Raw genomic sequence first — 17,767 nt, 5'->3', positions numbered from 1 at the left:
ATGATTATAACTTGGTTCATACTGATGACAGTTTCTCTCACTAAAGATTTGCCTAACAAAATCAATTAATATGAAGCCTAGTTACCCAATCAAAACTTCTATTTCAATTAAGAAATGTACTGAAGTCACACATTAAAGGAAACATTTAAGTTAATTTGAAAAGTTAAATACAATTTTCAATTTTTAACCTTTAACGAGAAGAAAACAAAAATGGAATACCTGGTAACTAAAGGATGTTTTCTGGTGACAGGTCCTAGTTTAGGACCATGGCCAGCCAGTCGTTCATAAAATACATTTCCCAAAAGGCAATTAACTGCCTAGAAGACATCAAATTATGTTACGTCAATAACAACAACAAGAACAACAACAAACAGTATTAAGACTCAAAGAAAAATAGCAGTTCAAAAGTAGGTCAAACCTGCTCCTGATGATAGTTCACAAGTTGATGCTTCTCTGCGTTTAATTCCTCAATTCTCTTACGGAACCAATTACAGCATTCATCAATTGCAGCTGGCCCATTACTAGAGCAGGTAGAGCAATACAAACTTATTATTTCAGGGTTTTACAACCATTTAAAATTTGTCTAACAAGGGTCATAGAAACTTGAAATATATTCATCAGGATCTTAATTATGGCTGAAGAAATTTTCCAATTGTAAACATTTTTACATACACATGTACAGGAATGTGGACCAGCACACAGAAAAAGGGGGAAAATGTCATGTGTTTGAAGTAGTAGAATTATGATGAATTGCTTTATTTCATTTTCTATTCAAGCTTCTAATAAATAGTATGAAAATAATGCTAGCCATAAAGGTTTATAAGTAATATTGTTCTCTATTTCACAGGAAAAATACATAACATACTCATGTGGTATGAAAGTTGCTAGTGCAATGTTCATATCTACAGTACAGCCAAGCCGTCTGTATTCAGGATCCTGAATAATCTTAAGGTGTTGCTTTGGATCAGGCTGAGTTATTATTTTCCTATTTTCTGAAAGAAAGAAAAGATGATATCTTAAATGCAAATACCCATAAGGAGATGATAACTGTTACTGATTCCACGTTTTTAGTTTACAATTTTTTCATAGAAAGTAAAACAAATGTTTATTTCACAAGCATCCTGCCTACCGCCCTCTCCATCCTCCTGCACACCATCTAACACACACACATACACATACATGGTGGGGGTGGTGGGAGAGCGAGAGAGAGATTAAGAGAAAATAACATTACAGAAGAAAAACATAAGGATTCCCATCACTTCAACCCTAGTCCCACTTTTCTGCCTCAGTCAGCATTCTCTTTTTCTACTCATGTTTTCGGGCATTAAGGAAGTCAGTGGTACTAATTTTCTTTCCAGGTGCTACCAAATACGTCAGCAGTTCTTCTTCCTCAAAGCTTGCTTTCTTTTCTAAACTAAGTCTTTTTAACAACCTGACTTTCATTGTATTCTCTGAAAGAGGCACATAGGTTTGTTTTCATAATTTTTTCCTTTTCACCAACAAGCATATTCTTCACATAATAATAAAAAGTGAAAAAAGTAAATAAATGCTTTATGGGGGGAATTTTCATTCTTTTCTGGAACTTAATCCTAATAAATCAGATGTTTGTGCAGGATTGCCTCCACTGGGTCTGATTGTATATTAACTAATCAATATCTAGCTTATTCTAAAGAGACTTTGAAATGGCTTCAAAAAGCACAAACAAAATAAGATAAAATATAAATAGATTCTTAAAATCTAGTTTTTTGAAGTTCATCTGGAAGAAGGAATATATGAAAACTGTCAAGAAATGTTTGAAAAAGAGAAAAAGCTACACAGTGAGTGTAAATTATAAAACAGTCTTCATTATTGGTAGAATAAAGGGCAGACAGATCACTGGAATGGCACAGATAACAGACCCATGTAAGTTCAGTATATGACTACATGCTATGAAGTAATATGGTGGTTCTCAAAATCAGTGAAAAAGGATGGATTACCAACTCAACATCATTTTTTGAATAAAAATAAAGTTCAATACCTTCTTTATATAATATACAAAACTAAATTCCAAGTGTATTAAGTATTTAAATGTAAAATATAAGTAAGATTGTTAGAAGAAAACATAGAATGTTGATAGGTCTCTTCTAAGCATGATATAAAATTGGAAGCCATCAAAGAAAAGACTGACAAATTTGACTACACTGAAAAAAAAATACCACCATAAACAAGAGTTGGAAGATAAACAGCAAAATAGGAGGACATATCTGAGGCCAGCATAATAAGGAATCACCGAATTTATTATTATTACAAGTGAATATGAAAAAGACAAACAACCCAATAGAAAAAATAGGGAAAGAATATTAACAGGCAATTAATGGAAAAACTAATTAACATGTGAAAGGGTATTAAGATGTTACACAGCTGGGAAAGCCGAAGTGTGAATCGACCCTAAGCTTCCTGGACCTTAGTCACACTGACTCCTACTTGGAAGGCAGTATTTCTGGGTCCCACTCTAGCTCTGGTGTCTGGACGAGGAGGAGAATGCCTTATTGTAAGAGCCATCAAAGAGCCTCGCTGTTAGGCTGTCCTATACTAATTGTAGATAGATTCTTTATAATCTTTCTCTCCAATTTGCCTCCTAAAAATCCTAACTTCTCTTTTAGCATGGTTTTTCCTACCCTACTTTGTCGAGAACACAATGATTAACTTCTTGAGGTTAGTTATGTCCTTAACTGAAGATGTGTTTCTTTACCTTTTGTTACTGGCTAAGGTTTGGGAAAGTCTCACTAGTGGTTAGGTGGCATTAATGCTGGGTACCATCAGCTGGAAGACCCCGCCTCAGTTAAGATTTCTACTTTAGCCAACAGAAGACTATTACATCTGTCAGTTTGAAAGCCTGTTTCAAGCCTTTGGCAGGTGAAATAATCTGCTCTACTTACCTCTCACTCATGCATCTAACAAATATATATTGAGCTCTACTGTATTCTGAGCTCTATGCTAAGGAATCAATTGTAAGAAAGTCCCCAATGGAAATAATTATGTTATGTATTATTGTGACCTGTCCTTTAGATGTCTCTGCTAACTCTCAGATAGCTTCCAGAATCCTATTTTTGTAGTATCAAAAACAACACTAATATCATATAATAACAGATTTAATAACATGTTAAGAGTTATCCTTTTAAAAGTATCACTAAATTTCTTAAAATTGATAGAAGCATTCTAGTTGTAGATCCTTTACCTTGTGTAAGAAGTCCTCTAAATTGCTCAACTGCTTTGTGAACATCTACTTGGAAAAATTCCCAGAGGTGAATCTTTGGATAAATATCCTCCCAAATTATTTTTCGAATGCACTGAAAAATTTCAATAGTTAAAAAATACATATATATACACTTAAAATATTTTTACTAAATATTATTTAGCATATTAAAAGACAGATTCTAAATAATTTTCAACCATATATTTGTTTAACTTGCACTTCAGAAATTTTGTTTTTCTGTTTTAGTGTGGTACTCCTCTAGACATACTGACATTCATTTGATGATCATTTTCAATCAGAGCAGGTACTCCTTTTTCTCTGTATTTCCCTTCTGCCACATCACAGGATAAATGCCAAAGTGCTCTGTCTAAGACCCAGGCAGGTTTTAAGTGTGGAGAATTCACAAGGTTATATGCACTTTCTGGATGTTCATGGATCCATTTACTATTAGCAGCTTAAAGAAAAAAAAAACATAAAGGAATATCTTGTAATTAAACTGAAGTATCTATGTTAGTATCTATGATAAATTTAAAGGTGAAATAAAATATCATCTACCACTCATTTTCCTATACATTAGACATCAATATTTTATAATGATACTGTAATATGAAAAATATTTTTTTGGCTGTGGTATCCTATCTCCACTTCACATTTTTCTTTTCTGTAGTAGGAATTTTTAATTGATAGTAAATAGGAGGCAACACTGATTTATTAACACCACTGTAATGACAGGTTTACTATTGTGGTAGGAATTAAGAAGGGTCTTGTCCTCGGCCTGCTTTGATGGTCCTTGAGTCCAACTATATTTTGGAATGCTCCTTCTAAGCCCCAAGGACATCTTTTCCTGTAAGGGAGATGGGGTTCCTGCCCTGACTTCAAGTTCTCTGGCCTTGTTAAAGCTGAAAGTTACCTGTATCTTCAACTCTGGTTTAGGCTGTTTGCTTCTAGGGCAGGACAGTATCTTCCTTTTTTATTTACTTTCCTCAGGTGCTTCTCTTCTTTACTTTTAGTCTCCTAGTCAGAGGGCCCTTCTTTGGCCCATCTAAGCTTTAGGTACTCTTATCTATCTTTAGAACTCAAAATGTCATTTACAACTTTTTTCCTACATAATCGTCTCTTCCTGTGTTTTTTTCTGGGGGAGGGGAGGGAGGGGAGGTTCCTCTGGATCTTTAAATATGCTTGTATCTCCCAAAGCTAAGAATACAAACATACATCCTATCTAAACACAGTTATTTCTCTAACTTCTGCGTAGTATATTAGTATCAAGACCAAATGTCTTGAAAATCCAACCCATATCTGCTGCTTCCACTTTCTCCCCATACCCTCATTCCTTTTCCCAATACAATCTGCTTCTGTATCCAGCACTCCAGCGAGGTTACTCCAAGCCGCCTAATCATGGAATTTAGTGTTACTTTCTTGTCTTCATCCATTTCAACCTCTACAACATTTGCCATTACTGATTAGTCTTCCTTTAGTTACAAAATACCTCTTCCTTGATGTACAAAAGGCACCCTTATCTTGGTTGTTTTTTATTTTTCCTTCCCTCTTTTGCCCCTTCTCTTCTCCTTCCCATCTCCCCTAAACCTTTGAGGGAGGTTTGCTACATATATTAGTCCTCCTCTTTCTTTGAACATGCCATTCCCATCCCACCCCTCTTCTCAGTACCCAGCTCTCTTAACCTGGTCCAGGCTCCAGCGGGGGCCTGAGCACATCCACCTATGCACCTGATGGGCAGCAATGCCTGAGGACAGCCTGTGAACTCAAAATCCATTCACCCAGTCTACATATATCTACGTTGAAAATGTAATATATCCCAGGCACTGTTCTGGAGCAGGTATTCTGTAGTGAATAGCAAGCAAGGCTCCTGTCCTCATGAGCTTTCATTTTAGAAAGGTGTTGGTCTTTTTTGGTATTTTTATTTCTGCTTAGACAATCCTGATGGAAGAAAATTTAGTTCCCTCATAGGTAACTTTGTTTAATCCTGAATGGTTAATCAGATATGTTGTTTTGATAAGACTGATAAAAGCGAGGCTGAGAAACTGCTAAAAGAAACGTACTCAAAGAACAAGGGTCTAGCTTATTCTTATTACCCATTTGTATTAGTAAATTCAGAATCAGAATCAGGAGTTCTGTAAGGCATTCTAAGTATTTGTAACATTAAAGATAATTTGTTTTAATTTTTTAAATAGAGAAAAATTATACACATTTTGTTTGATCTTTAAAATGGACTAATGCCCCCTGAATTCATACTGAGGAGCATGAGTGTGTAATGTACATGAAATAAAAAGTAATAATTATTAAATACCTACCACATGCCAGGAACTGTTCTAAGCAGTTAAATGCACTATTTATTAACCCTCATGCCTTACCACATAATGTAGGACATACTACCATGTTTCTTTCATAGATGAGAAACTGAGGCACAGAGAGATAAGTAACTCAACTAAAGTCACACAGCCAGGAGTGAACCTGGGCAAGTCTCTTCAGAACCTGCAACGTTAACCGCTTTGCTCTGCGGCAGCGGCGAATGTGTTCATGCCTCATTTACTTAGCTGAGCACCATTACAATCCTTACAGAGGTTTAAAATCATTATTTTTAGTTTCAGCCATTTCTTTTGTAAATCATTTAGTAAGTCATTTATTTATATCTTATTTATAAATACTATTTATTTATATATTTACCATTTATTTATATAATAAACAAACACTTGGATGAATACAGGAAACATAAGGAACAGAGACGTTGTAATAAAAGTTAAATTGATAATTCTCCAAATTTGAATCAAGATAGTTTTCCCTAGATTCATTATCACAGTCATTAAAATTCAACATGTAAGAGAAAAATGCAGTGATAATTAAATCCGATTTATTAAGAATAAATACTAAAACTACCCTAATTTTTTAAGTGGTAAAATCCTGAAACTTTATTTCTTATCTCAATTTTTTGAAATAAAATTAAGTATAAAATGAATTTTAAACATTTTTTCTAATTCTACCTGAAAGAGGAGTCAAATTCCAAACTATGTCTTAATATACATCAAAATTAAAAATGAAACATGGACTTTGGGAGCAGTGCAGTAAGGAACTTAGCAGACACTCTCTCCAGCAAAACAATTTAACTGGCGAGAATTATAAAATACAATCATTTAAAGTCTCTGGAAATTGTCCTAAGAGCATTTGGCAAATGGAGAAACATTTATTCAAGAAAATCTAGTAACTCTTGGTAAGAACAGCAAGTGTCTATGGCATCTGAACCACGACCTGCTCCCTCATCCCACTCAACCAGCTATGTGTTGGGAAGCCCTAACCTGGTGCTCTACTCGAGGCAAGTGTGGCCAACAGAGACTTCCTCTCCCTCCAAGTCTTAGTCTGGGCTTATAGTTTCACCCTGGGAGAGGCAAGCTGTTTCTCATTCCCTCTAGCCTCATGTCACAGCTCTATTCCACACAGGCAGGCAGAGAAAACCACCGCTTCCTTCCCCCACCCAGCCCCCACTTGTAGGGTTGCCGTCCTATCCCAGCTGTGGGAGGCCAAGAATACCAAGACCCCATCTCTCCCAAGAGCTGGGACTCACTTGCAGGGTGGAGGGTCCACCTGGGGAGGGGCAATTGAGAAGACCAGGGACTGCCGCCTTCTGCCTTGAGTGCCCCCAAAATGGGGTGGCAGGAAAAGTGGTCCTGCCCCTGGCTCAGGAGCAGTGGCACAGGTGTTCTGTTCAGGGGGAAAGGCAGACCAAAAGGATGAAGAGCCCTGCCTGAAAGGACTGAATTTATTTGGAACAGTGAGTGGAGAACCCCATGTCTAAGGCTGATGTTGAAAATAATGGAGACCTTGGTGAGGAGCAATTAAGAGAAGGCTGGTATAGCTCTGTGACACCATAAAAAAAAAAAAAAAATCAGAGCAACCAGAAGTTTAATGGCGAGAATCAGGGAAAGAGGTAGCAGAGAGCCCTCCTGGGATCACAGGCAATTCTGGGGGTTGGGAAGGCTGGGTGCATGTGCTACCCTGCACCCTCTCAGGAGCAATCCTAGCAGGACATGGGAAAGACTTGAAGGCATTCACCAAACCACATACAGACTTATTAACACAGGACAGAAGCTCACTGGTAAAGGGACTTAAACGCAACCTCTAACCAAATATCAAATGAACAATAAACTACTCTGACCCAGGGTGACTCCTAGGAAGCCAGGCTTGAACATAAAATCACATTCATCTCTGGCAGTCTGGAAGACAGTGTGTATGCCCAAGGTGTGCCATCCCAGGGGCAATCAGAGAGGGAAACTCCGAGCTACCAGGTCCTGGTATATCTTTTTCCATCCTTTTACTGTCAGTCAATTTGTATCTTTCAATCTAAGGTATGTTGCCTGTAGACAGCATATAGGTGGATCTTGTTTTTTTATTGACTCTGGCAATCTCTGCCTTTCAAGATATTACTTTCAAGATTCCCTAAGTCTTTGGTTTTCAAAATTTTTACTATGATCTGTCTCAATGTGGCTCTCTTTGGGTTTATGTTACTTGGAGTTTGCTGAGCTTTAGGATGTGAAGATTAATTTTTTTTTGAGAATTTATTTATTTATTTTTTGAGGAAGATTAGCCCTGAGCTAACATCTGCTGCCAATCCTCCTCTTTTTGCTGAGGAAGACTGGCCCTGAGCTAACCTCCATGCCCATCTTCCTCTACTTTATATGTGGGACGCCTGCCACAGCATGGCTTGCCAAGCAGTGCCATGTCCGCACCTGGGATCCTAACCAGCAAACCCCGGGCCCCTGAAGCAGAATGTGCACACTTAACTGCTGCGCCACCGGGCTGGCCCAAGAGTAATGTTTTTAATCAAATTTTGAGGATTGGGAAGTTTTCAGCCATTATTTCTCGAAGTATTTTTTCCGTTCCTTTCTTTCTTTCTGGTATTTCCATGATGCCCATGTTGGTGTGCTTAAAGATGTCCCACATTTCTTTGGAGCTCTGTTCTCTTCTATCTTTTTTTTCTGTCCTTCAGATCACATCTCTCTTCACTGATCCTTTCTTCTGTCAACTCAGCTATACTGCTGAACACCTCTAGTGAATTTTTCATTTTGGTTATTTACTTTTCAACTACAGAATTCCCAATTGGTTCTTTTTTAAAAATTTCTGTCTATTTATGATATTCTCTTTTTGATGAGATATCATCATCATACCCTCCCTTACTTCTTTAAGCTTGTTTCATTTAGTTCTCTGAATACATTTACAATAGTTGCTTTGAAGTCTGTATCAGCTAAATATGACATCTAAGACTTCTCAAAGGGCAATTTCTGTTGCCCCCTTTTTTCTTGTGTATGGGTCACATGTTGCTGTTTCTTTGCATGTCTCAATTTTTTGTTGAAAATCAGGCAATTTAGATAATGTACTGCAGCAACTCTGGATACTGATCCCATCCCCTCCAGGTCTTGTTGGTTGCTTGCCTGTGACTTGGCTGGACTATTTCCATGTAGGGGAAGGCCATTTCCCCTACAGTGTGCAGCCTCTGATATTGCTACTCAGAGAGTGCAGCCTTGGTCACAGTCAGTCAGCCAGGGATAACAGTGGTTTTTAGCAGGGCTCCCTTAACAGTCTCTTTCCCTGAACTCTGTTAAGCTGCCTGTCTCTATTGCTATCACACTCAGCTGCTATTCTCCACTAATGCAGGCTGACTGTGCTATTATTACTTGATAATATGCTGGAACATAAATTGCTCCACAACCTGATCCAACTAAATTTGGGGCCATTGGCAGGGGTAGTCTTTGAAGCTTGTTCTGACCTTAGGAGGGCTCTTGCAGCTGTCTCTTTCCCTGGTTCTCTCTGTTAAACTACTAGCTGGCATATGGTTTAGCATGTTGCTCTCCTGGAGATACCAGCTTTCTCTTGACTGTTTACCACCAAAGTCTCCATTGTTTTCAAGTGTCCAAAGCCTTAAGTTTTCCCATGCCATGTACCAAATAAAGCCAATTTCATTCTTTCTCTGCTCTTACTGCACATCTCTTCCCCCAGGCAGAACACCTGTGTCAGTGCTCCACAGCTGGTGGTGGGGATGGTAGCCTCTGGTGTTCTTCGCTTACCTCTCACAAGCGAGCTGGGGCAAGGGCCACTGAGGCCCAGTATTCTTGACCTGTCACACATGGGGTAGAACTTCCCTTCTATAAGTGGGGGCTTGGTGAAGGAAGGGAGCCCCAGACCAGCTGCTCTTGCCTGGAATAGAGCTTCTGCAACACAGCACTGCAGGGTAAGATAAGAACTGTTGGAAGGCTGCCCCTTTCAACTGTAACCCTAGCCTGGGAGCTGGGGAGAAAGGGAGGCTTGTGTTCTCGGTTGCACCTGCCAGGAGTAGACCTATCATCACTCTCAGCCTGGGGCAGAGTGGGGAGGGAGGAGCAGGTTGTGGTTCAAATGTCACAGACTCTCACTGTTCTTATTGAGATGTAGTAGATTTTCTTGGATAAATGCTTCTCCATATGCTGAATGCCCTAGGACAATTTCCAGAGATTTTAAATAACTTCTTACAAAATAATTTTCACCAGTTATAGTTGTTTTGCTGGATAGAAGGTCTGTGAGGCCCTCATGTTGCTACTCTGGAAGCTGACTCTCCCTAGATAGTAACTTTTTAATGAAAACCTGTTTCACAGAAAGGATATTATGATTTGCAGTATTTTCCAAGTCAGGCTGAAGCAAAGTTCACTTTTTCTGCATTGCACAGAATCTCTCAAATGGTCCAGAAATATAGTCTCTGACAGAGACTGCTGCTGTACTCCAAATTTTATTCTTTTATTCCTTTAGTAACAGAACTCCCAAGGTTTTGCTGTACATATGGCTGACAAACAAAAGACTACAGCGCAAGCCTCCTTTATAGCTAAGTGTGACAAGAGACAACATCCTATCTGATGCAGTGTGAGTAGAAATGATATATACACCAGATCATGCCCTTAAAGGCATGTCTTCCCTTTCCTCATTTCCATGGGGTAGAAGGTGATATTGGGAACTGGAGTGGCCATATTTAGTTAAGAGTTGGAAGCAAAGTGTTGGACACAGCAGAGCAACATGACAGCAAAAGAGAACCTAGTTCCCTATCACCACTGAGCCACCATACCAGTCTTGGAATGCCTACCTAATACTTTATAAGAAATAAATGCAATTTCAGTCTCAAGTCACTACAGTTTTCTGTCTCTTTGTTATAGCTGCTTAAGCCATATCCTAACTCATACAATGAACGCCATTACGCGGTTTGATAAATTTGATGTGAATAATATCATAGATGTCAATATAATTATCAATAATGTCAAATTTTCAAGTGAACAATACTGAGTTCTTGGAGAATAAGAAATTTTCACTGTGAACTCTGATGCTTAGTTTCCAGGTGCATGCAGAAACACCAAATTTTAGAATGTATCCATTTCTTTGCTTAATTTTCATTGTTTATTATTATTAGAGATTATCTATACTGATCAACCAAATCTTCGAGCTTTTAAATATCTTCATAGTTCCTATGGTTACTTGGAAAACTACTTTATGACACACCAGATTTTTTCTTTACTGTTAAATGTTTTGTACCACCCAGAACTCCTGTTGTTCACATATGGAAATCAGTGGTTTCTGGACTTTTCTACACTGTGGCACACACAGAAGATAATATCCGCAAGGTACACTGGGTTAAATCGAAAGCTGATCATGGCCAGAGGCTTCCCCAGCCCCAGGTGCACTGACAGGTGAGGGGAGCAATCATCTCCCTGAGGACCATCTGTTGGGAAGCTCTGCTCTATTTTACAGAATTGTGTATTGGGCAGGAATCTTGGGATCCAAAACAGGTTAACTTTAATAAGCTCTTTTAACATGTAAAAGATATAATTTTCAGATTTAACTTCTAAGAGTTTACCAATAATTTTCTCTTTAAATAATAACCATTCAGTTTTTTTCAAATATATGCTATAGTACCAGAGCTGCTGCTATATAGGATCCATCAGTTGGTCTACAAAGTACTAATACCGTAAGTTGAAATACGTGATCATTATGTCCCTCCTATCATCACTCTCCTGTTTTTTATAATCATCACATGCAAAATACTTACATATTGATTATATTTTCAACTAACATTTTTTTCTTTGAAAGAAAAAAGTGGTACTATTTAAGCGATTTTTAAATTAAAGGACACCTAAGCATCATTTGTATTTTCAAAATTTATGTCATATAAAACACCAAGGAATAAAATAATTAGAATATAATATTCTCATAAAAATTAATAGTTAATAAAGCTCATACCAGTATGATTGTAGACAACATCAGTAATACAAAGAATATCCCATTCCTTTTTCAATTTTTCCACTAGCTGTCCAACATCATGCCAGGTATACTTTTTATTAGGTCTTGAAAAGTCAGGATTTAATTCTAACTGGTCAGCAAGGGAGTAGGACGACCTAGATAGTCCAAGAGTCTGCAATGGTGTAAAATGAATCATGTTGTAACCTGTAATGCAAGAAAATACTTGTAAGGAAAAAAACACCTAAAACTAAGCAAAATGTAAGTTTAAATTTCCTTAAAGAATTCTAATAGCAAGACAACCATGCTACTAGAAAAGGAATCAAAGACTTGGGTTCAAATCCTAGCTGTACCACAAGTGACTTGAAGTAAGTCGTCTTAAATCTTCAGGGTATCAGTGTCCTCATATACAAGACAGGGATACTGAGAAAACGTATTTGAAAAAATCACACACAGTGCCTAGTTACTATTAGGGGTTCAATGTATATTTGCTGAATGGATATATTTACATGTAGAAAATATGTCCTATGCAAGTATAGCAGTAAGTGTTTCTCCTACTTTTAATCTCCCACAGTACTTGTATTCTGTTTCAGTTATGTCAGTGAGCTTCTCATTTCTTTCTTTATACTATATGCAACTTAATACTATTCAAATTAATATTACCCTTTACTGAAGAGACAGATACAAGTTTCATTTCACTCTTGGTATGCATGGCAGCACATGCCTTCCACATGGAAGATAGTTAATCAATGTTAGATTAAAATTATATATAATGACAATACATTTCCCAACACATTTTAATAGTTTACTACTAATTTTTATGTCAAAGTAAAGTCTTAGAAACAATAGTCCTCTTTTTTTATCACAGAGTTCCTTAATTTATTAAGTTGAACCATATAATTTGCCATTTTTATAGGTTAAAAATGGTCAATTATCAACAATATCATATGGTTCTATATCTATTACTAAATGTACTAAGCACCAAAATTAAAAAAAGAATCAAAGCTTTTGAAATTTGTATCACAGAGGACAATTACATTTATTTTAAAAAAGAGAAGAAAGGTGACATTACCTGATTCTTTTGCAACCCTCAGTCTGCTTTCCCATTCATCAAAGGGTCCCAAACACTTAGTTAAAAAAGTCTGGAGAGTAACACAGTCCAAGGGTAACACATGATTATCAGCACCAACACGTAAAATAGGATCCACAACGATGTAACCCCCACCACTTTTCTCATTTCTAAGGAAAAAACGAAACAAAACTTCTCAGTTAATGATAGGAAAAAAAAAATCACCTAATAGTCTGATTCTCTAAAATCACTTAAAAAGTTGTAATAAAACTCAATGGAAAAGCCATGTTTTATCCTTTTCAAACTCTATATAATGATATAATACAAAATATATAACATCTAATAATATTGCTTTAAGGAAAAATAACTGTACTAAAATCTATTAGTAATAACAAGGGCAGTCAAGTGACTAGCATCCTATAATCAGGTTGCATGAAAAGACTTGAGTATTTAAGCCATTACTTAAAAAAAAAATACTTTGAATCTGCAATGACCCTTACAATTACTTGCTAGAAATTGAAGAACCATAGTCTATTTGCATCTCAAAAAAGTCCTGTAAAAACTGCACTGTCACGATTCATATAGTAACTTTTTACATGTTAATAGCTTCAAGTTATAGAATAGATTACCCTCTATTCACATACAGTACACTTGACTTACCCTTGAAGGAAGTAATACTGAAATGATCCAGCTTGTTGAAGATTAAGTTTACAGTATTTATCAGAATCATCTTCTCTTTCTGTTGGATTTTCCCATTGCAAGGAATGGAACTTCTCTCGATTAAATGTTTCTCCAGGAAATGGGTAATTTGTATACACAGTAACTGCTTTTCCCTGTAAAGTTGGGCCTAATCGGAACTGTAGTTCAAACCCTAAACAGAAAGCATAGTTCGGTAAACTCACTGTAGGACTTAAATTACCATATTAAAAAACAGATGTTTTATTTAAAGTATTACAATAACTATGATTTCTCAACTATGTTTAAAATAACTCCAAATACGTGATGCTGTTTTTGGAACTATTTTGTATTCCAATTTAGCCAAATTTTATATTTTAACGTATAGAATTCATCATAGAACTGTCCGCTCTGTACTGTCCCTCTCTTCTTCTCCTGGAAGCTGATTCCTATTCGCATGGCTCCTTCGGGATATGCAAGTTCTTACATGATCTCATTTCCCTGAATGCCTTTCAACCCCTGACCCTCACCTCTGAATTGACTGCCCAGAGGTGGGCATCTAACCAGAGACCTTCGCTAGTAATTTTCAAACTGCAATAGACAAAGTGAGTTTCTCTGTGGTGTCAGAGTATGTGATAGTACATAAGACTTGGGAGGTATCATGGGACAACTATCTCACCATATAGAGAAAGGCAATCTTCCCTGAGAGAACTCAACCTCTAAAGAGACAGATTTCTAATAGGAGTTCCAGAGGCATTTGAGCCCCTAACGCTAGTTGTTTCTGATGTCTGCTCAAATCCACAGGTGTGGTAACAAAGGGTTAACAAGTGGCTGTGTGGGGCTAGGGTGTGTGGGGGAGTGGGGGTAAGCAGCCCTGATTTGCAGCCTTTGCTGACTTCCCAGTGGAAACAATCTCACCATGGTCAATCTCAAGCTACCCACACGACATCATTGAATATGGAATTGGGAAGAGATATGCACAATTGGCTCCTGTGAGCCAACACAAGCAACTCCAGCATACCACTACCTATATCCCTACTCTTTATGGTTTAGTTACTCAAGTCTTTTTTGGAATTCTGAGAGCCAAAACATTCCCACTTTTGCCTAAGTTAGGCTATTTCTATTAAAATATATCTGTGACTTCTTTACTGTGTTACAAGTATTTTGCTATAAGAAGAAAAAGAACTAACACATCACAGTTATAATTTTACTGTGAAAGAAAAATTTTGGTTCGTTCAAGGCGAACTTTAAACCTTGATTATAGTTATTAGAATGTGGAATTCTTGACTATAGTAAAGTCTTTTAGAAATATAAGGCACAGAAATTTTAAAGATGGATGTAACATTTCAATTAATGATGCGTAATAATAACTGATGAAGGCAGGAAAATTTAGTCCTGCTGGTTATAATCTTTAAGCTTAAGGAACTTTTGAGAAGAAAGAAACATACTAATATTTATACTTTTGATGCTCAATTTATTAAACATCCAACAAAGTAAAAAAAGAATTATGTACTGAGTGCATACCACGTAATAGTGCACAAAACAGACAATGATCTCTGCCCTGTGGAGCTTGAGTTCTAAAGGGGAAAAGGGCACCATTAAACAAGGAACATGACAAATAAATAAGAAAAAACAGTATGTCTGGAAGGAGTAATTCTATGGGAAAAAAGAAAAATTCCAGAGCAGTGTAGGGAAAATAGAGGAAAAGGGAGATGGTGAGGAGGTGGTAGCAATTTCAAATAAGATGGTTATTGAGAAGTTGGAGGACTTGAGAGAACTAAGGGAGTTAGCCACATGGCTATCCGTGGCCATCTAAGGAAAGCGTTGACCAAGCAAAGGAAGCAAAGGGCACAAAGGTCCTAGGGTGGAAGCATGCCCAGTGGTTCCAGAAATAACAAGAAGCATGGTTTGGCTAGATTGGAATAAGCTGGGGGAGGAGCAGTAGGATACGGGAAAGAAAGGCAACAGGGGAACCAGATCGTGCAGAGTCTTGTAGGCCATTGTAAGTATTTTGGCTTCTTCTCTGACTGAAATGAGGAGCCAGTGAATAGTTCTGAACAGAGGAGAGACATGACCTAACTTGTGTATTAAAAATATCACTCTGAAGATGTCTGCTTCTGGCCATAACAGAGTAACTAGTACTAGACTTGCATTCTGCTGAAAAACCAGAAGAAATACATAAGACAACTGTTTTTAGAAATAGGTAATGAAGGACTATGATGTCTGAGAGAAGGGGGAGTTCTGTGAAGTCTTAGCTTTCAGACAGGGAACTTTCTGGGCTGTGACACAGGGAGCAGAAATAGTAGTGTCACTGAGTTGAAGAGACAGGGATTAGAGTTTGAGGAGGGTGAAGAGACTGCAATTTTCAGGGCAGAGTGTGGCACAGAAGGGAGCTATGCAAAGAGTGAGCTCCAGAAATTTCCCTAGGGTCATCTTGAGTCTGCCCGAATACTAAGCTCCACATGAGTAGGGTTCACTCCATGAAGTTGGGCAAAGAACAACTACTAAGAGCTGTAAATTGAACAATTCCCAGAGCTCACTCAGGCCTGGGAGACATTACAATTTGTAAGCAGCTGAAGTGAAGAGGCTTTGTTGAACATCTGTTGTATTCCAAATAGTCATGCCTTAAGAAGTAGAGCTAAAGTAGCCCTGGAGTAAAAAGTCCTATAAACCTAATCCTATCAAAGCTTAAAAACAAGCCTCAAAAGGATTAAGCTGATCCACAGATACTGTAAATGGCTGCTAAAATAAAACTCATCACTCCTTTAAAGCAAGACAGCAAAATCTAGAGATACAACAACAGAACATTTGTAATGTCCAGCAGCTAATAAAAAACTGCTAAACAGAAAGAAGAGGTGAGGGAGTTGACCACACAGATATGTGGGGTAAGGCATTCCACACACAGGACACAGAAGATGTAAACGACCTCAGGCTTCTTTTGGCAAAGAGATGAGAAAACAGGGACTGGCTTTACCCTCTTCCCTGAAACTTAAAAGAATGAAAGAAACCAACAAAAAACAGACAAAATGTATGAAATGATAGTTTGCAAGATGCTGGACATCAGCCAACAAAAGAGAGCAATCCCTGAGAGACAGAAAATAAACAAGGTGAACCCTAAAATTGCCCCTGCCTACTACCTTATAAGAATTTCCAGGCTGAGGCACAGGGAGCAAGAACCAGGCAGAGCTCAACTGACTTCCTGTGCTGAGGAGATGGAGCTAAGAATTTGTGGAGACCAAGGCAGCTAGAGGTTGCAGATGAGAGCAGTGCATGAGGAAGAGAAAGCTTCACAGAGAGAGAACTCCAGAGATCTGCAGAAGGTCGTCTTTGAGTATTCAGCAGAGTACTGATCAGTGCATGTCTGTGAGGAAAATAACCGAGACCAAGAATAGTGCTTGTTCTCACCAGCTAGACTGGGAAATCTCATAGTTCATGTGGAACTGGGCAGAAAGTTCAGAAGGAATTTGCTTCAGTAGTGGGAAATAATGAGCCCCAGACAGGGAATGGTTCTAGATTGGCTTAAACAAATCATAAAAGTAAAACTCAAAAAGATTAAAATATTTCCAAGTAACTCAACTTCATCACAAAACAAAGATCAAGAACATTTATAAGAATCCAAAAATACCCAGCATCTAACAAGGTAAAATTCACAATGTCTGGTATCCAAACAAAGATTATGAGAAATACAAAGCAGGAAAACACAACCTATAACAATGAGAATAATCAATCAATGAAAACTGACCCAGAAATGACACAGATGTTGAACTAGCATATACAGAAGAATCAGTTATTATAACTATATTCCATATGTTCAAAAAGTTAAGTCAAGACATGAAAAATATTTAAAAAACAAAACAGAAAAACGCCCCAGAGAGTCAAACTTTTCGAGATGAAAACTACCATGTCTGAGAATGAAAAATACACAGGAAAGAATTCATTGATGGTGAGACATGGAAGAAAAAAAGATTAATGAATTTCAAGACACAGGAATAGAATCCATGCAAAATGAAACCAAGAGAGAAAAAAAGAACCTAGAAAATTGAAAGAGCATCATTGACCTGTGGGACAATTCAAGTGGCTTAATATATAGATAACCAGAGTCCCAAAGGAGAGGAGAGAGAAGGGGGACAAATTATTTGAAGAAATAATGGGTAAAAAATTCCCAAATTAGATGAAAACAACAAATTTACAGATCCAAGAAGTTCCACAAATTCCCCAAGCAAGAAACATGAAGAAAATTACACCAAGGGACATCAAAATCAAATTGCTGAAAACCAGTGACAGAAAGAATACCTTACAAGCAGCCAGAGAGAAAAAAAAAGACCCAATATGTACAGAGGAACAAAGATGAGGATGACAGCCGATTTCTCATGGGAAGCAACACAAGCAAGCAGACAGTGGATAAAAACCTTTAAAAGTACTGAAAGATTAACACTGTCAGCCTAGAATTCTATACTTGGTGAAAATATCTTTCAAAAACAAAGGTGATGAGAGCCAGGTTTTTCACTGTCAGAGAAAGATGTTCTCTT

At 37.5% G+C, this 17,767-nt stretch overlaps 1 protein-coding gene across 1 annotated transcript in view; it reads right to left on the bottom strand.

Moving 5' to 3' along the window:
• Positions 1-17,767, bottom strand: part of AGL (amylo-alpha-1, 6-glucosidase, 4-alpha-glucanotransferase) — a 68,920-nt gene that overhangs the window by 44,221 nt on the left and 6,932 nt on the right. Inside the window, 8 exon segments of the mRNA XM_046645805.1 lie at positions 220-317; positions 419-521; positions 866-992; positions 3,218-3,329; positions 3,508-3,689; positions 11,498-11,701; positions 12,567-12,733; positions 13,224-13,434. Of these exon segments, the coding sequence (XP_046501761.1) occupies positions 220-317; positions 419-521; positions 866-992; positions 3,218-3,329; positions 3,508-3,689; positions 11,498-11,701; positions 12,567-12,733; positions 13,224-13,434 (1,204 nt within the window).

This window comes from Equus quagga, chromosome 18 (genome assembly GCF_021613505.1).
Source record: "Equus quagga isolate Etosha38 chromosome 18, UCLA_HA_Equagga_1.0, whole genome shotgun sequence".
In the NCBI taxonomy this organism is placed as follows: domain Eukaryota; kingdom Metazoa; phylum Chordata; class Mammalia; order Perissodactyla; family Equidae; genus Equus; species Equus quagga.
The sequence above is the reverse complement of the archived record's forward strand: the minus strand, read 5'-3'. Positions and strand labels throughout refer to the sequence as shown.